Source organism: Channa argus, chromosome 3 (assembly GCF_033026475.1).
Source record: "Channa argus isolate prfri chromosome 3, Channa argus male v1.0, whole genome shotgun sequence".
NCBI lineage: Eukaryota > Metazoa > Chordata > Actinopteri > Anabantiformes > Channidae > Channa > Channa argus.
In genome coordinates this window covers 13183000-13201686 of record NC_090199.1, presented here as the reverse complement: position 1 = coordinate 13201686, position 18687 = coordinate 13183000, and the positions used below count along the sequence as shown (strand labels likewise).

The 18687-nt window shown below is 38.2% G+C and overlaps 1 protein-coding gene across 5 annotated transcripts; it reads left to right on the top strand.

Annotated features, from left to right (window-relative positions):
- The first annotated feature begins 1970 nt into the window (after positions 1-1970).
- Positions 1971-17051, top strand: usp53b (ubiquitin specific peptidase 53b). 5 transcript variants are annotated; one of them, XM_067498282.1, is made up of 18 exons: positions 1971-2517; positions 3553-3749; positions 3956-4068; positions 4533-4625; positions 4755-4889; positions 5311-5424; positions 5663-5745; positions 6348-6453; positions 7875-8021; positions 8333-8482; positions 8583-8751; positions 11447-11569; positions 11704-12409; positions 12807-12871; positions 13076-13186; positions 14372-14450; positions 14589-15427; positions 15915-17051. In XM_067498282.1, exons 2-18 carry the CDS (start codon positions 3656-3658, stop codon positions 15989-15991), a joined length of 3204 nt encoding a protein of 1067 aa, XP_067354383.1. In that variant the 5' UTR covers positions 1971-2517; positions 3553-3655; the 3' UTR covers positions 15992-17051. The 5 variants fall into 5 exon arrangements, with proteins under 5 accessions (XP_067354383.1, XP_067354382.1, XP_067354384.1 ...); XM_067498281.1 differs by having other exon boundaries at positions 3914-4068; XM_067498283.1 differs by lacking the exon at positions 13076-13186 and having other exon boundaries at positions 1974-2517; positions 3914-4068.
- The last annotated feature ends 1636 nt before the right edge of the window (positions 17052-18687 follow it).

Here is an 18687-nt window from a genome sequence, read left to right as displayed (position 1 = left end):
GGACCCCGCCCAGCCACCAACGGCCACCCTGGTGCAAATGGGAGGGTTGCGGCGGAAAGGGTCAACGTGCGGAACATGTAACGCTGTGGCTAACCCTAAAGTGACAAGCCAAAAGACAGGAGCGCAATTACAAAAACTGTCCCAATAAAGCCAAATTCACACTATGCAATATAGACAAGAACGACACAGTAATTTGTGTGTTATTAGTTACATTATATTCTGCTTAAACTTATAATAATTAACTTATGTTACCATGTTAAGACAAATTTATACAGTAAATGCAGGTTCTTCCAAAATGTTCACTTAGCCTACTATAGGTGGCTGTAGCTCGTGGCTTGGTCGAGCAGGGTCAGTATTTCAACTCCCAGTTGGAACTCTCCCAGGGCGAAACACAGAATCCCCATGTCATCCCTAGTGTCTACTTTTAATAAAAGCATCTGTTAAATGACTGTTGGCATCTGTTGGTATTAATTAAATCAATGGGTATAATTTGGAAAGATTTAGACACTAACTTTGGGCTATTTCTTTTGCCTATGCTCCAAAATATAAGGTATGAAATACATTATTATGAGACATAACTGAAAAAAAAAAAAGGTTCAGGGGTCTGAATATAACAGTATCTCATACTAACCTCCACCCTCAGCAGTATTCAGCCCCTGAGGTTTAAAAAAAATACACATAACTCGTCTTCATAGTCACTGATTATGGTAGTAGATTTAAAACATTTACATTTACTGGACATCATTTTTTCAATAATACCAAAGTACCAAAAAAATAAATAAAAACTAAAATAGACAACAACAACAATTAACCAACTCCAAAAATAATCTTAAGAACAGATGAGTTCAGCTCAGAACAGAACACAGTTCAGCAACATTGTGCAGAAGAAAAATGTAGCCTATTTTTCACAGCCATTTTTAGTAAATAATCCCACAAACTCTTTGTGTGTCTCAAGGGAGGCTTCGGTGCTATTGCTGGAGTCAAGATACGATCAGAGAATTGCCATATATAGTTCTAATGTATTTATATACACATGTCCGTCCCACAAGACTGCACATGGCTACACTTTTTCCACTTAGTTATACGTATAAAGTGCTGAATCAAGGCCTGCACGAAAATAACATTAATGTCGGATTTGAACTGTTCAATAACCTGACCAGAACACAAAACAACAGTACTAATGGTACAACATCCTGCAGTCACGGCTACAGAACACTTAAATTGTTTTCTCCATGATTGTTATAGAAGACAAATAATTTCAGTGTTGGACTGCAAATCTGTGACAGCCTATCACAACTCATAAAGTGTGATTTACACTGTTTTTCACAGGTTGGCACACGCACACACACACCAATTTATACAGTCCTGCACATGATAGGATCCACTGTGTTTGAAGGAAGTGACAATAACAGCTGCCAATGAACACTTGGCATGAGTGATGTTAATTGTAAACATTGTGTTATGGCCACATCACCACATTTTCAGATTTATCCTGGATTTGCATTAATCGGAAAATCTTTTATGCAATTTGGGCTTGTTTTAAAAAGTATCTTTGTACCGTACGATAAAATATATACCACTATTTTCTCTATTCAGAGTAGTAAAAACCTGCTAAAAGACCCAGGAGAGAGACACAACAATTACTTAGTGTCATATTTGCTGACTCTGGCACGCATACACCATCAGCCTCTTTTAGTCATCCTGTCTACACTTGAAACCTGCTCAGCACTGCAGGCTTTCCCCTGCCAAGCTCTCCATCTGTCCTGATTTTTGTGAGTCCATGTCCCGGGCACTGCTGCATCATGTCAGAGACAAAAATGCACGATTAATATATTTTATTTGCACCAGTAAAACACACAGAAAATCAACCAGTTTGATTCAGATAGGGCATATTCGCGCATTTTGTCTCACTTGGACTGCAAACAAAAATATAAAACAGTATTCAGATGTGTCTTTTGACATTTAGGAGAGAACATATACAAAAACAGGCAGGGTTCAGTCCGCACACTACTGCATGGTTATGAAACCAGTGCAGTCATGTGATGTCTTCTCTCATCATCATCATGACAAGTTGGAAGTCTGACCTTCCGCCAGCGCACAGTTTGCCATGCAGGGACTGGAGATTGCTCTTCAGCAGCAGTGCACTTAAGGCTACACTAGGGGCGGAGTTTGACCTCTCGAGACGCAAAACATCACTAATCCGCGTCGGACATTCTGGCACAGTCCATCACCGGCCCTTCTTATTAAAATCGGGACGAATTTTCACCAAGAAAACACGATCACGCACGGTTCTCGGTAGCGTCTGACAGAGGCTCGGGCTGCCGCCAGCGCGCGTTTCGGGGGGATTGGGAATGCTGCACTGTGACGGATAGAGCGTCACTAGCGCCTGGACATATCTGCAGTCAACTATAGCCAGTTTCAGTTGCAGGTTTCTGGGAAGAGGTCCTCGCATTTGCACGCCGACAGCTGGACCGCCCTTTACCGGAGGCGAGCAGTCAAGTATCCGTTCCCCTTTAGGTGAGTCGCCAATGCTGGAACGCAAGTTGCGGCATATTTGTGCTGCTGTGGCTGTACCCACACACAGTTCACCGGGAGGCTGTGGAGGCACTGGCTGCATGTCTGTGCTGTGGGACCGCGCTCGCTTTTGGGTGGTGGTGGTGGTGAGGGGAGAGGATAATGCAGAAAAACACAGAATAGTCATGAAGTCCTAGTCGATTCAGGATTTATTACCCCCTCTGTGAACCATACAGCAAGTAAAAGCGTTTATGTCAGTGTGCACAGGCCTATGCAGGCATCACATGCTGTCAGAGGGGTTGTTGTTGGAACACATGTGGCACTCAGACCAAGAATTTACGTGAGGAAAAATGGGTTTATGTAATATTTGAACATGACTTTAGGTTGAACACTGAAGCACTGCATTTTTTTAAATAGGCAAACAACATTCTGAATTGTAGCCTGTAAACATTTATCATCCCACCAATATTTCATTATTTTATGCCATTGTCATCTAATACTATTTATAATTATTATATATATATATTATATGTCAGTATATTTGACTGACTTTTTTGCATTTGAAAAAAGCAAAGTGAAACTCAACATTTCCTTTGTAAGTTTGAAACTGACCAATATATTATCATTTCAGCTTCAAAATAATAATAAACAAGGTAAAGTGTGAGAAGGCTTCGGAAAGTGTCTGAACACAAACAGGGTTTGAGTAGTAAAAATTGTGAAAATGACGTTTTCCTGCTGGTGTGGTGGTCACAGATCACAGAGGTGGTGCAGAGCACAGGTCTTTACTCAGTGTTTCACAGCAGAAATGTGGTAGTTTATGGTTTAAGAGTGAACCAACTTAGCTTTTTTCAGGAGGTTTTCAATTCGACGAGGACAAGCTTTTGTGCTGGACTTGGCTTATTGTTTTTTGTGAGGTTGCAGGAAATGGCCACTGAAGCATTGTTCTGTTCTTACAATAAGCTTGTCCAGCTGCATTGTTGACTCATGTTGACTTACAGTGTGTTAGTATTTATGCGTTTCCTTTCCTTCACTCCCCAGATTTTCTTCTGTTGCAAATAAATGTCCAGTAACACAATCCTGAGGTTGCCCTGTGGCTGATCCAGACAATGCTGTTGTCCAAGCGATTCGGAGGTGCGTGGGGATGAAATGGATGGAGCCCATGGCCAGACCAACGCACCACCTCCCACCTCCTAGCATGTCCAGCTGCGGCAAGTCTCCTGTCAGCTCTGGAGAAGGTAAATTATATGATTCACAATGATGCAACATTTGGATTAGTAATAACTGTGTCCCAAGAGTTTTAATACAGGGTGGTTTATAATCTCTCATTAGTTAGTGAAGTGGCACTTATTTCGAAACCACAAATATACACAAACCTGAGGATTATTCTCATCGTACTTAGGCCCTAACTCCACTGCTTGGGTGAAAATGTTTAAAAAACCAGGAGGAGGCTTGAAGAAATCCTACCAGCCTGGGAGCATGCTGTCCCTCGCACTCACCAAAGGCCTGCTGAATGAGCCTGGGCAGAATAGCTGCTTCCTGAACAGTGCTGTTCAGGTGAGATCTACTTCATACTAGCTCTCTGTAAAAATGATTACATTCATGTTTGTCCTGTAAACACTGCTCTGCATAAGGTTGTAGACAGCAGATGTAAACCCCCAAGACCAGAAAGTGTTAAATTTACACACAAAACAAATATCTTGTTCTTTCAGGAACATTTAAGGAAATATCTCCTTAACTTACTTAAAAGATAATGCAGGATTGGAAGAATCCTTTTTCCCCCTTGCTAATGTTTTATTTATAATTTGGTCGATTAACTCAATTAAAATTAATAGTCTTGGTTGTATGAGCAGGTAAGTTGGAGACACAAAAGTTAATTTTCATTGAGTTTAGCAGCACTAGCAGTGCAGTATTACATTACAAAGGCATATAATTACGTTTTATAGTCTTTTTTTCACAATTAAAGTTAAATCCTTGAATAAAATATCTTGGCTATAGGTTGAGCTTTTAATCTTCTACAGGTGCTTTGGCAGCTGGACATTTTCAGGAGAAGTTTGAGGCAGCTTTCAGGTCACTTTTGCCTCGGTGATGCCTGCATTTTCTGCGCTTTAAAGGTTTGTAAATGGAATTTTTGAATTTAAACCTAAATCAGTCATTTTTTTATCAGTATTGATAGTGATGCTATATTTCTGTTCTGTCATAATTGTTGAAATAATTATCAACTAATCATTTATCTTTTTCAGAGTATTTTTAGCCAGTTTCAGCAGAGCAGAGAGCGTGTGCTGCCCTCCGACAGCCTGCGTAACGCCTTAGCTGAAACCTTTAAGGATGAGCAACGCTTCCAACTTGGCCTAATGGATGATGCTGCTGAGTGCTTTGTATGGTGACATTGCATTTGGCTTGAAATCAGACGTACAACCCTAATCCAAAAAAAGTCTCATCAACCTATATTTTATTCAAAATAGAACATAAACAACATATCAGAGATGAGATGTTTTGAGACCATCAAATTTGAAATGAACTAATATTTTCCATGAAATGGTAAAATTTTCTAAAATATGGGTTGGTGACATTGCATTCTGTTTCTATTTAGGTTTTACACCGTCCCAACTTTATTTGAATTGTGGTTGTAAAATATCTAGTGGAAGTTCCACAGTAGTTATGATGTGGGACTTTCCACCTGTGACACTAAAGCTAATGAAACAAAGGCCACAGTTTCCAACTGCAGTGATAATGTGTATATTTATTTCCAAGTATTTAATGCCGGCCTCACTTGTTCTCTTATTTCTTATCTATTAGGAGAACATCTTGGAGAAAATTCATTTGCACATAGTGTCAGACACTGCAACAGATGCTTGTTCATCTAAATCCTGCATCACACATCAGAAGTTTGCAATGATGCTTTATGAGCAGGTAACAAATTTGTTTAATTTCGTCCATGCTAATCTGCAAAATTCTGCAAAAACAATAATGCAGACATGCAATCATGTGAAATAAACAAGTACAACGGTAAGAAGTTCAGCTCACAGCCGGTAATCCGTCATATACAAACTCTCTGACCTTCAGTTTATTATTCAGGAACTGCCACATTGCGTTTGGTAGAATGATGTTAAAATTGAATTATAAATTAATGTTACATTTTCTTTTGCAGTTTGTGTGTCGCTGCTGTGGCGCATCTTCAGACCCACATCCATTCACAGAATTTGTACATTATGTTTCAACCACTGCTTTATGGTGAGTAAAGGATTCGCTGCCGTGGCTTTAAAAGTGGGATACAAAAATCAGGCCAAAGTGCTAATCCTGATTTAAATGTCAAAGTATTAAATAACGTTACTACAAAATTATTTGACGGCAGTTTTAAACATCAGTTTAATTTCTGCAACAGCCATCACTTGAATGTTTCAATGCATGCTGCAATGTTTTCACTATGATTTTGCTACATATACTAGTAGTACACTATGTGTATTCATAATCCCAGCCTTGACCAGTCAGTGGCTACTTTATTAGACACATCTGTAAAACTGAATGCAATCCAGTTCAGCCTTAAATTCTATTGTGTCTTTTTATAAAGTGATCTTCTGTTAGAGGGGAGTTAATTCGATGATGCCATTATTATTGAAGTCATGCTTTGCAATATTGTCTAATATAACATTCTCACTAATCACAACCTAATAAACATAGTTGAATTGCCATCTGCCTGACAGTGTCAACTAAAACTGATCATTATAGTCTTAAATGTAAAATTTGTGGCAGATCTCTTTTATTACATAATTGAATAAAAAAATAAATAAAAACGGGATGTACTATCCATAACCGGACACTGTCTCTATGCACAGCCAACAGGTTGACCGCATTTTGGGGAAGACTGAGCGACTGAGGTCTGACATGTTTGGTGAATTACTGCAGGCGGCAAATAACACAGGTGACCTCCGGAGCTGTCCGGTATGTGGTTTACTTATCATGGTTTTTAGAGATTTTTTTAGTAACTTATTAGTTAAAAACGAATACGTGCCATCAGTTAAAAACTAATAAGTGTGGCTGAACAGCTCAGTGCTTCGTTGCCCATTGTGCTGTTTTGCAAAAGCATTTAACTGAATTCAACCATTAAATGCCAAATTGTTCTGGGCAGCTTTGAATAAATAATTTAGCGATTCGCCTAACAGTTAGCATGTTACTGTAAAATGGATAGAATCTATGCAGAGCACAGTGTGTGCTTTGTGCTGTGACACTGCACATGAAGCGACCGGAAGGAGACGGTGCCAGACTAGTGTTAGGATATAAATAGCAGTAAGGGCTTATCCACTGTTTTTCTCTCTCATCTGTATTTGCTACCACTGTCTTCCTCTTCTGTGTGCATCGGTGTGGTGAAGCTGACTGTTCTGTTCCTTTAAACCTTTGAATCATCCAGATATTTCAAACTGCACAAATGACTTCCTGATAGTGATAAGCTCATTGATAATCTTATTTTCATCTTTTATTATGACATGACAAGCTTTAATTAAGAGACACAGATAAAACCACAACCTGACAGACTGAGGTGACATTTTGAGGAAATGTTCAGGTTCATATAAGACAATAAAATAATTCACTTTTATCTAAATGTATTTAATAATGATGTTGCTCCAGCTGCTTGTTATCTTACCTTTAGCACAGCCTGAAAGCAGAGAACAGGTAACATCTGCCAGAAGTGAAAACCAAAATAATACTGACATGTTATTGTTTTACAAAATACATTCAAATGTTAATCTTACATTGGCTCCACTGTTTTTGATCGATTTACTTTATTCCACTATTGATGATATAATTATTCATTTTGTGTGTACAAGTACTGTGTAATATTGGTTAGCCTGGTTTCTGCCTTTTGATTTTATTCCTGTTTTTTTTTTTTGTTTGTTTTATGTCAATCATTTCAACATTGTGGTTCTGAAACACAAATAAATGTTATTCAAATTACAAATATTTTATGTCTTTAGCTTACAAACATATTACCATCACATGAGTCAGCTGGCTTCTGTTTAGGCTGACAACACTCACAACTTTGACTTACAACATAATAAAAAGACCTATATGCCTATATGACCTATGTTACTCAATTGTCTCCCCAATAGACACAATACACACATATTTGAAAAATACAGTGACACTATCTAGCTCATTTCTCTGCCTCCACAATGAATCTGACACTGAGAACCTTTTGTTTCCTAATATGTACTGAATATAGAATACCTTCAGTAGCAGCTCAGAGAAGGTTATTTTATTAATAAATGGCAAGAATGATTGGTACTGAGGACTTTAGAACGGATGTTTTCCATGTATTTATATTGATCATTAGGGCCTCTACATGTTTTCTTTATGTTTTGCAGAGTGACTGTGGTCAGAGTATCAAGATCCGCCGTGTCCTCATGAACTGTCCCGAGATCGTGACTATAGGATTTGTTTGGGATGCTGAGCAATCTGATCTTACCGACGATGTCATTCGGTCGCTTGGCCCACGTTTGAACTTGTGTGGGGTAAGAGCTGGACAGGCTTGATGAAAATGCTGCTGACACCAGTTGCCCAATAGAAATGTGTCATCCTAAATGATACTTTATACTATATACAGAGAGATGTTTTGGTTTGGTAAATTTTCTTATGTCAACGATGTCCTAACCACATACATCACATCTATTCTGTTAGTTTGAGTCACCATATAGAAATGAAAGGTAAAAACTTCAATTGGAGGCTATTAAAACCACACAAATACATTTTATTCTGACAGGATTTTGTAATTATGTTATAAAAACAATATGTGGAAATGAAACTTCACTTTGCTCTCTTTCAGCTTTTCAACCGTGTCACTGATGAACATGCCAAACGGAGTGAGCTACATCTGGTGGGGATGATCTGTTTTTCAAGTAAACATTACTCAGCTTTTGCCTATCACACCAAATCTTCAAAATGGATGTTTTTTGATGATGCTACTGTAAAAGAGGTTAGCAGCTCTGCTATTAATCTGCTTTATGTCAGTTTAAAAGTCTACTAAATGGGTCTCTCTGTTACATTCTCTAATATCACATTTTTCTTTGTCTCAGATTGGATCCAAGTGGAAGGATGTTGCCTCTAAATGTATCAGGGGACATTTCCAGCCACTTCTTTTATTTTACACTAACCCTGAAGGAAGTCCAGTGTCTAATGAAGATGCACCAAGACAAACCACCGTGTGTGCTCGGTACAAAGCCCATGTAAATGATGACATGACAGGTACGACACACGTCCAGTTATTAGTGTGTATATATATATATATATATATATATATATATATATATGTAAATACATAGCATTTTCACATTTTCTGTAGACTAGCTGCAGTACGTACATCATTGTCTAGATATAAATACTTTGCCTGTCAATGACAATGTCTTTCCTACTATATATTGGCTGATGTAGCAGATATGTTACTCATTATCACATGCAGCTGTGATAACTGGTAGGTAGTTAATGGTTTAATGGTAGAAGCATAGTTTTGCTTTCACAGGCAGTGGAGTATGTGCAATAATCCACAAAAAAAAAACACTGTGTCCTCAGTTAAGTCATTATTTTCTTATGCTGAACCAGGGAACCTTATCATCCCCTTCCGCATCGATTATCCTGCTTAGATCACAGTCAGTTACCAAAAATAAACATCACTCACCTCCTGTTGTTTAAAGCTTTGCACTACATGTAAGACAACAGCTGCTATCAATCAAAAAATCAATTAATTGGTTTTGAGGGGGATTAATAGTTTCGAACGTTTACTTAAGATAAGCATAATCCACCTTAAACTGTAAACTCTGTGACGTTTGTTATTCGTCATCAGATTGAATTATCAGGTTTGTCCCATGGCTATTTTTCTGCAATTGTTTAATATTATTTTGGAAACATTTCTATAATTAAACTTTATATCAGGTCGACATTCTTAAACTTGTGATAAATATTAACTCATTACTGCAACAAGCAGCAGCAACCTAGTGTAGTGTTTATTGGCCATTGAACAATGGTATAAACCTTTTTACATGTTTGAATTGGACCATGGCAGCTGACAAATAACTAGACTAACAGAATATTAGAAGTTAATTGCTCTAGATTAACCCAAGTTTATCACCTAAATTATGAAAATGCGGTTGCTGCAAAAATTTTATGCACATTTTTTATAGCATTTTAAACAACATAACAGTATTAATTAGTTAGTAGTACTAGCATTGTAATGATTACAATAATCATACTGTTCAATTTGTCTCTGACTTTTGTTTTATTATAACTAAACAATTTTTGCATTTGGATTGCGAGAGTGCTGTGAAAGTGCGGGCAGCAAGATTGTCCTGCCCTGTGTGCTGGCTTCAGCTTGACATGAGAATGATGCCTCTGTTGCACGCAGATTTACCACCCACGCCTCCCTCCCTAATCCATGCTCTGTGGCCAAGCGCTCTCCTGCTCCTGCTCCACAGTTGTCACTCCTCCCCTAGACATTTCCAGTGTTTTAATTTATCTGCTTGGGTTATGGCGCCTTGCCACTTTAGATGGATGGTTTTGCTTTATGTGGTGGCCAGGTGCTTTGACTGTCATGGGACAGGATTCTCTTTTATATGGAAATAAGCGTGAGTAATTTTTGTTTGGTTTATTTAAAAACATTTTCAGCACTGTGCATTGAACCATGCATCAATTATTTTAAAATGAGTAGTAGTATGGCAATTTCAATTACGTATAGTTCTTTTCCACTCTTAAAGCTACAACTGCCCTGCAGTTCTGAACTGTACTTGCATTGCTAAGATTGTGAGTCTGTGTAACTTCAAAAAAGAGAATGAAGTATGTATTAGTCAGTTACATACTTGCATAGCAGTCGTGTCAGGTGTACTTTATTCAAATCGAGCTTTATTTTCAGTGGAACTACTTAAATGTCAACACCAGGGTACATAAACAAATCTGTAAATTATAATGTTACAGCTTACTCACTACTGTTACTCACCCACTGTTGTAACATAAAGTAGCCACACATATGCAGAAAACATTATGCATTTTTAATACTTCATGTTCCAGGGAGGCTTCAGAGAACATTAACTTCACCAGTTTTTCATTTGTTATACTGTCACATTACTTTCTTGGTGTACATTTTAAAATAGTATGAAACATCTTCTTTAGGTACTAAATGACACAAATCCAAAGACGGGAGCAATGCTGCAGAAAATGAGAAGGGAGGAGTTGAGATATAAAAGTGAAAGACAGTGGCAGTTGTTAGGTAAATGTGCTGATTAAAAAAGCAGATGTTTGCAGTTTACAGCAGCTTTGTTTCTCACAGTGACAGGATTGCTAGAGAGGCAGAGAAAGATATACACCATAGGGGTGGTGGATGTGACAGCAGTAGTGTACTTTAAACATAGCCTATGATGCATCTGTTCTTCAGTACAGTTATGGTTTTAGTTTGTTTAATCTCTTGCCTTGCTTAGGCAGCAAATATCTATGGTAAGATGTGTGGTGGGCCTATTGAAAAAGCAAATACTGTAGTACACCAATACCCAGTGACAGAAGAGGACTTAGTAACAACCTGAGGCATTACTTATGATTTGTCTAAACATCTAAAGCGTGTATAAATATAATTTAGTTTTCTAAGTGTCTGCAATGCATAACACACTATATGTTTGAAACAGAACATGTTCATTGGCTCTAGGACTACACCTCTCTGATTCTCTAAAAAAGTCACTATATGGATAATTATGTCACATTATGTAATTAATGTTTGCAAGTAGAGAGAATCCGGGGCTAAATAACTGTTATTTACTATGGGATACACTGATGTCATCGGGTAGAAAATGCTGTGTAAGAGCCCTCAAATAGACTAAAAGTTAAAAAAACACTCAATGCAATTTTCTTCATCAAAGCACAACCACTCATGTGCTTTTTAATTTACTTATTTCCACTTCAGTGAAACAAAGCCTTGGAAGTCCTAACAAATTCCAGGAGCCTTGCATGGAGAATAAGCAGAGGCCAGGTGAAATATCGAAAAAAGATAGAGGGCATCGGAAAACGGACCCATCACAACATAAAGGTAGTATACTGTATTATTTATGTGCTGTAATCATTCCCCTGTGCTTTATAGGCCAGTAGACATACACTACATGAACAAGCTGTAAGAACATGTTTCGAATTGTACGTCTATATCTGATCTATATCTTTGTTTAGAAATGGCACATACGAGAACTTTATCTCCTCCGGAAAATGGGCCCAGATCTCCTTTGGACCAAAAAGTAAAAAACTGTCAGCGCACTGAGAAGTCATCAAACCATTCAAGCAGAGGATCTCAGTCCTTTGGTACACATGGTGGTGGGCATAGCTGGAAAAACAACAGTTCCCCAATTCACTATAATCAGGATGGCTGCCAGGAACAATGGGAAAAAGGTGGTGGAAGCCGTGGTAAATCTAAGTCCACTTGGAGACCCATTCGGGAAGTGTTAAACGTTGACACCGTACTGAATGAGCTGGAGCAGCGCCGTCAACAGCAACATGACAGCCCGCTGCATAATAAGTCTTCATCACAGGAAAGGGCGCATGCTGAACCAAGTCGAGACCATGAAAGGGATTTTGCACGAACCAGAGAAGACCACAAGCAGAAGTGTTTAATGACAATTTATGAAGATGAGCAGCGGCATGAGACTGAAAGCCACAGCTCTGTTGAGTCAGAGAGCAGGGCCATCCAGCAGAGGGGCGGCAGGCTTAAGGGTGGCCCCAAGACACTGCTGCGTAGTGATACCTGGACCATTCAAAGGACAGAGTCTGGCTATGAGAGCAGTGATAGACTCAGTAGTGGCTCCACCAATCCTGATTCACCTGGGGTGGATGGCTTTGCTGTTAAAGACCAGAAATCAACACCAGATGCACAGTTGCAAGGGTAAAAAAACAACCATCCTGTTGAATTCTATCAGAACTAAGACAAATCATGAGTTCATCATGAGATGGTTCATCTCTTGCATATTAGCAGCATCTTGTAAATGACTGGCCATTTACTACCATATTTAGCAGCTGATGACAAATGCTAGTTGTGTTTTACATAATTAAGTGTATATAATCGTTTACTTACACACAGAAAAATAAAAGTGCTAACTGGAAGCAAAAATAGTTCTTGAGACTGATGCCATAGAAGAACCATTTTTTTTCTGTGTGTAGATGCAGCTTTAATTACTTGGTCCTTTTTTTGTTTGTTTATATGCCAGTCAGTTTTATGAAACTTTTATTGTCAAATCAATTTGAAAACATGCTGAAAATGATTTTACATTTGTGTTCTATAGCCAGCTGCACCAAAAGGGCGGCGACCAAGCAAGATCAAGTGGAATATCCTCACCTTTATATAATGGTAAGTTCTGTTTTTTAGCTTACTCGGGTCCTGGTACAATAAAAGTACGGCAAAAAAGCTAGCGCTGCTGCCGCACAGCTAGAGGGTCCCCGGCTCGAATATACCTGCTGGCATCGCTGTGTGGAGTTTGCACAGTCCTAAAACATGCATGTTAGGTTAATAGGTCACTCCAAATTGTCTGTAAATGCGATTGTGGGCCCACAGGCAAACTCCATATAGAAAGGCCGCGGCTGGCTGGGGATTTGATGCAGGGATCTCCTAGCTGTGAAGCAGCAGGGCTAACCACTTCACCACTGTGCCTGCCTCTGACAGAAGGTATAATATGCAACTACAGGATACTGTACAAACAAATGGGTGTTACAACAGTTTGCTTCAGTGCAAAATGTCTTTTTATGTATTACTTTATGTTTTTATGTATGTGTGTGGTATGAAATATGACTTTTTGTGTTATGCTAGTAGGAGCCTGCTACAACACAGAACTTTTCTAAGAAGGTGCTCTTTTCTTAGTTTTTCATTCTATTTATTTCTATTGGCAACCACACTAAAATCAGCATATGCTCTGTCTCTGCTTGAAGACCGATTAATGTCTGTCTTGATTTCTGAGCTTATTTAACCCTTAACCCCAGTCAGCCCAGCATGGGCATTAATCTGATGATAATCCCACAAAGCTCATTCGGATAGCACAGCTGGACAGGGTTGCTGCAATTGTCATAAATATCTTCTGTTTCAGGTAGTAGTTTGAGAGAGCTGCACTTGAAACTTTATTGATGCTATGTGCATCTAGTGCCAGTGTTTCCAGCAAACAGCTAAAGCTTTTATCCTTGCATGGACCTCTCTAGGGCAACAGCAAAGAAAAAAATAACACATCTATTTTTAAAGGGAAGGAATTCAGCACCACGCTGCCTCTTGCTGCACTGGTGCATGGAGTGAGCATGCTGACTGGTTCCTCCAGCTGTTAGAAAATCTTGGGAGATTAACACTCTCCTTCTGCCACCTTGTGTCCTGATAGAAGAACAGCTTCTTACTTGGATGGTTGGGCCCTTTCTTCATGTCTGTTCAGTTTCTACTTTTAATTAACTGTATGCATACTTCATAATAGGGAGGAAGATTTGGTCAACCTGAATACAGTTTTTGAGATTAGATATTCATCTCAGAATTGAACGAAAAATAAACCTATATTATGAGATTAAAGCGTAACATCTGTGATTTAGCAGAATCCTTAGGATTCAGGATCATAGCTCACAATTCTGCAAAATTGTGAGATTAGTCTCAGCACTTAAATCTGTGTTTTCCGCTTACTGTCTTTTTTATCATGGATTTCATAACATTTGTTAATATAATTATATATAACTATCTTCTTTATTACAGGTAACATTCTATACTTCTACTTTGTTGTAATAATATTTCTATCATGCACAATAGTTTTACATTTGCTCCATAATTTTGTAAGTCATTTCCAATGTGTACAATGTGATTTCCTCTTTATTTTATATTTTGTAGGTAAACAACAACCCAAACCTCAGGGAAAAAACCATGAGCAAGGTTCACATTCACATCTAAGGTGCAGTCCAGGTTCAAGGTACTGTTCAGAATTTTTTTTTATATACAAATTTGTACATTTGAGCAATATTATATACAGGATTTCAAGTATTTCCATAATGATTTATTATTTGCTTTCATCACAACCCGCTATTAACACTATTGTCCTTTTTGATAGGCGAAAATCAAAGTACACTTCTAGCACCTCCAGGAAAGCAGTGTCTTCAGATAGGGACTCCACTGGTTCAGATAACAGGCAGATTGATCAGCAGGAGCTGACAAACTGTAAAGGGCACACTGGAGAAAGTACTGCCCTGAGGCTCATTACAAAAACCAGCAGTTCAGAATGGAACAGCTCTGATGATCTCGCTCTCTCGGAGCCCGAGGACAGAGAAAGCATTTATCGCTCAAGCAACAGCGAGGCTGTCACATCTGATTCCCAGTGTCCTCATATAACCCTCCCTTACCTCCCCCCCAGCAATGTGACTACAGAGCCTCTTCAACTGAACAATCAGCGTCAGCGCGGCACAACAGGGTCACCTCACCTTCGACCCGCCCAGCGGATCTGTCCTCACGAGGGTGAAGCAAGTCACACTGTGTTTCGTCCAAAGATGCTTCAGGAACGGTTTCCATCGAGTCCTCGTGTTTCAGCCACATCATATGTCAGCCCTCACAGAAATCCTGACATGTCAGGCGTTCGAACTTTTTCGGATGCAAGTTCCAAGTCGGGCTCTGACCCAGAAAGAAGCACCCCATCGTCGTGTGAGAGTGAGGAAAGACTAACTGGATGCAGAGTGGAGCAGGCAGTGCCAGCTCAAGAGGTTTCTCTGACAACATACTTCAATGTGGATAACTGTATGACGGAAACATACCGTCTTAAATACCACAACCAAAGGCCTCTTGTTCTCTCTGCCACTGTGCCACGAACACTTGTTGCAAATGAGCGCAGAGACACCAGCCACACACAGCCCACTGACACACAATCACAAGATATGCCAAAAGCCAGACCTGAAACAAGTAAGCGTCTCTCCATGTGCCTGTAAAACCACAATGTACTGTAGGTCTGGTCAATATCAAAGTATATGTGCTGTGAAATCATGGGAATTGAATCATAAGATACAGTAGTTTGCTTTATCATATCCAGTGTAGAAGCTAATATTTTTGGGTGTTATGGGCCATCTGGTATAACCAGGACAACAATGGAATGGCAAAAAGTGATTTTGTCTCTATCAAGTCTGTCATTTATTGTGTTATCCTAAAACAGATATTTATGAATTAAGAATTCCAAATAACTACTGTAGTTTCTTGATCACCCTTTAAACAATATCCCAATATAAAATTACAGTACATATTACCCTGATGGAAAATTGTATTAAGATTGTCCACTGAAAGTTTCTAGTAATGACAAAATGACAGTCGTCTTTCTAGTAGTGTTAATATAGACACATAGTAGCTTAGTGATGCAACAGCAAGATGATGTAACAAGATGTTTTCTTCTTTACAGGCCATAATAGCAATAAACCCCATGCAAAATGGAACCCAGTGACAGCCAAAGGTCTTGATGAACATGGTTTTTTGTGAGTGGTCCTTGGTAAGTTTTGTTTACACAGATGAACAGTGGTCAGTAGAGTATCAACTGGATGCCAAAGAGTTTACAGAATGGAAATATGCTCTGAAGCCAGACATCTCCAAATTATATGGAATTTATTTATGCAAGCTTGTCACATAAGTAATAGCTATTTCTAAATGTTTTTATTGTATTGTTTGATCGATTATCAACTAGCACAGCTCCTGTCTTCTATTGTCAAGCAGTATTCCTGCAAAACGTTGCTTATAACAAAAGCTGGACTGTATTTTAGTCTAGAAACTTTCATCAACAGAATATTGATTTTACATTCAGTTTATAAAAAATTTCCATCATCATCAGTAACAAAAATTGTCAAGGAATGTAACAAAAAATGACATCACTGCTAAAGTTTGCATCCCCCTTAATAAACCTTTTAGGTTATTGATATGTTAAATAAAGGGCCTAATCTTGCAATGAGTAGCACCATGTGTGTTAAATTGGACTTGCATTTTATATTTGGAAGTTGGTAGAAAATATTTGAATCTTTGATAAGAACTCAAAATGAAATTGGTAAACCTTTACTTTTGTTATTTATGATGAGGACGATGAAAAAGCTGAAAGAATGAACTGAGGGCAAATAACAGCAGGCTGGCCAGGTATGTTAGAGATACTTTATGAGATTATGACATCATCCTACATATAAAGATACAAGGCAAAGATTTGCATCATCAGCAGCAGCAGGCCAAAAGTAGTTTATTTAATCAAACCTCATACAAGAGTGAATTGATGACATTGAAAAAAAATTAGGTGAAGATCTGGGCAGCTTACTGACTTATAAGGGATTTGTTAATTTTCCTGGAAAATCACTGTAGGATTTCATCCCGCTATTCACAGATGCATAGACATTTCTAAGAGTTACAAAATCCTACCATTGGTGAACTATGATGTTGTGCATTTGGGGCAGACCTCAGGTTATTCAATAGGTCACTATATACGATCATGTAACCTTGTGTATGCCACCTTTGATTGTGCTGGTTCTTGTAATCCTTTTTTGTGATTCACAGTGATGTCAAATTGTAATTTTTTAGGCTTCCTCTTAGAGTAGAGTGATTTCAACAGGTTTATATTTGCAGATGATATTATTCACCATACACCACAACACAAAAATATTCTTGTTAATAAGAATAACTTTCTGAAATGTGCATGTGGCCTTTACAAAGTCTAATCTTAACTAGCTGCGTTTGCAGCGTAAGCATGAGCATGAAAACACTGGACAGTGAGTTGAACAAACATAGATTTTGTGGGAAATTTATTAAATAAAAATGTGTAACTTTGTGAGAAACTTATGTTAACACTTAACTGATGTTCTTTTATCTTGCTCATACACTTTTGTTTGTGCATTTATTGTAAATGTAAAGTTTATTACAAAGAATACCGTACGCGGGAAAATGACCAATTATTTGAAGACATACTATGCATTTACTAAAGGGTACTATAAGAATAATGTGAAAGCTGATTTTGGCTTTTTTAAAGCTTGTTATTGTATATGTCCAACATTCCAGAGACGTTTTCTGTTGTGCTCACAATACAAGTACTGTATTTTCCTAAACCTTTTGCCATTTATACATGTCCTTTTAATTTTTTGCCTACTTTGGACCTCTGTTAACTCACAATAACCTTTGTCCAGGTGTTTCTCAACTGTTTATATCTTATCTATATTATTTCTATTTATCTATCTCACTGCACATATTGCATAACCTAATATGCTGTTTGTGTGTGTTGTGTTTGAGCAGTCTAACACCAAAGAATTGTGTTTAAAGATTTATGCTAGTGTAATCTCTCACTAATTCAGCATCTACTCTATTTTCATATTTTTGTTATTAGGATTGTTTAAATTGCTTGCAGTGCCAATAATCAGAATTTTATTTTAGTAATATTTTCGGTTTATCCTGTGAGTTCAGGGTCACCACAGCAGATCATTGTCCACATGTTGATTTGGCACAGACCTTTCTGATGCAACCCTTTCCAATGTCTACCGGCCTTGAACCGGCACTGCACAGCTGGGGATGGGAATGGGCTGTTAGGGGTTCAGTGTCACTTTAACATATAGCCGGGACCGGGGATCAAACCACTGACCCTGTGGTTTGTGGACGACTGCCTTACCAACTGAGCTACAGCCACCCCATACATTTAATATTCTGATTTATTTGATCATGTGGTAGTTATCATAAATCAATAATTTATTTACTGCAATTTTAAAATATTTAACGTAATCTCTTAGATAAGTAAATCACAGTTAATAAATTATTGAACTAGGTGAAGCTCACTTTTAGTATATTACCCAGATTATCTCAATGTTGTCTCACCAGTGTTTTTGTGGTCTGCTATGTGACTTATGTTTATGGTTCAAATTTCTTCTGTTTTTTATTTTCTGTATCTGTAAAAAAAAAACAAAAAAACCCAACAGGAACTCCATTGGTATTGTTATATTTTATATTTTGAACCCTGTGTCTTCAAGTTGTATCAAGAGTGCCTTGGAATTTGACATTTTTTGTGAGTAAAACCACACTTAGGGAAAGAAGCATATGAATGGAAAGGTTGCAGGATGTCATGCAAAACTTTTGAATATGCAATGCTAATAGTGACATATCTAGTGACACTCCTTCATGTGCACGATTGTGCTGTGTGTTTATGTGTGTGTGTGTGGCAG

Bases quoted from the DNA above. Each gene is read 5' to 3' on its own strand.
- usp53b (XM_067498281.1), top strand. From the start codon at position 3,656: ATGAAATGGATGGAGCCCATGGCCAGACCAACGCACCACCTCCCACCT. The intron at 4,626-4,754 runs GTTTGTAAATGG...TATCTTTTTCAG, and splicing joins GCATTTTCTGCGCTTTAAAG to AGTATTTTTAGCCAGTTTCA. The intron at 5,425-5,662 runs GTAACAAATTTG...TTTCTTTTGCAG, and splicing joins CAATGATGCTTTATGAGCAG to TTTGTGTGTCGCTGCTGTGG.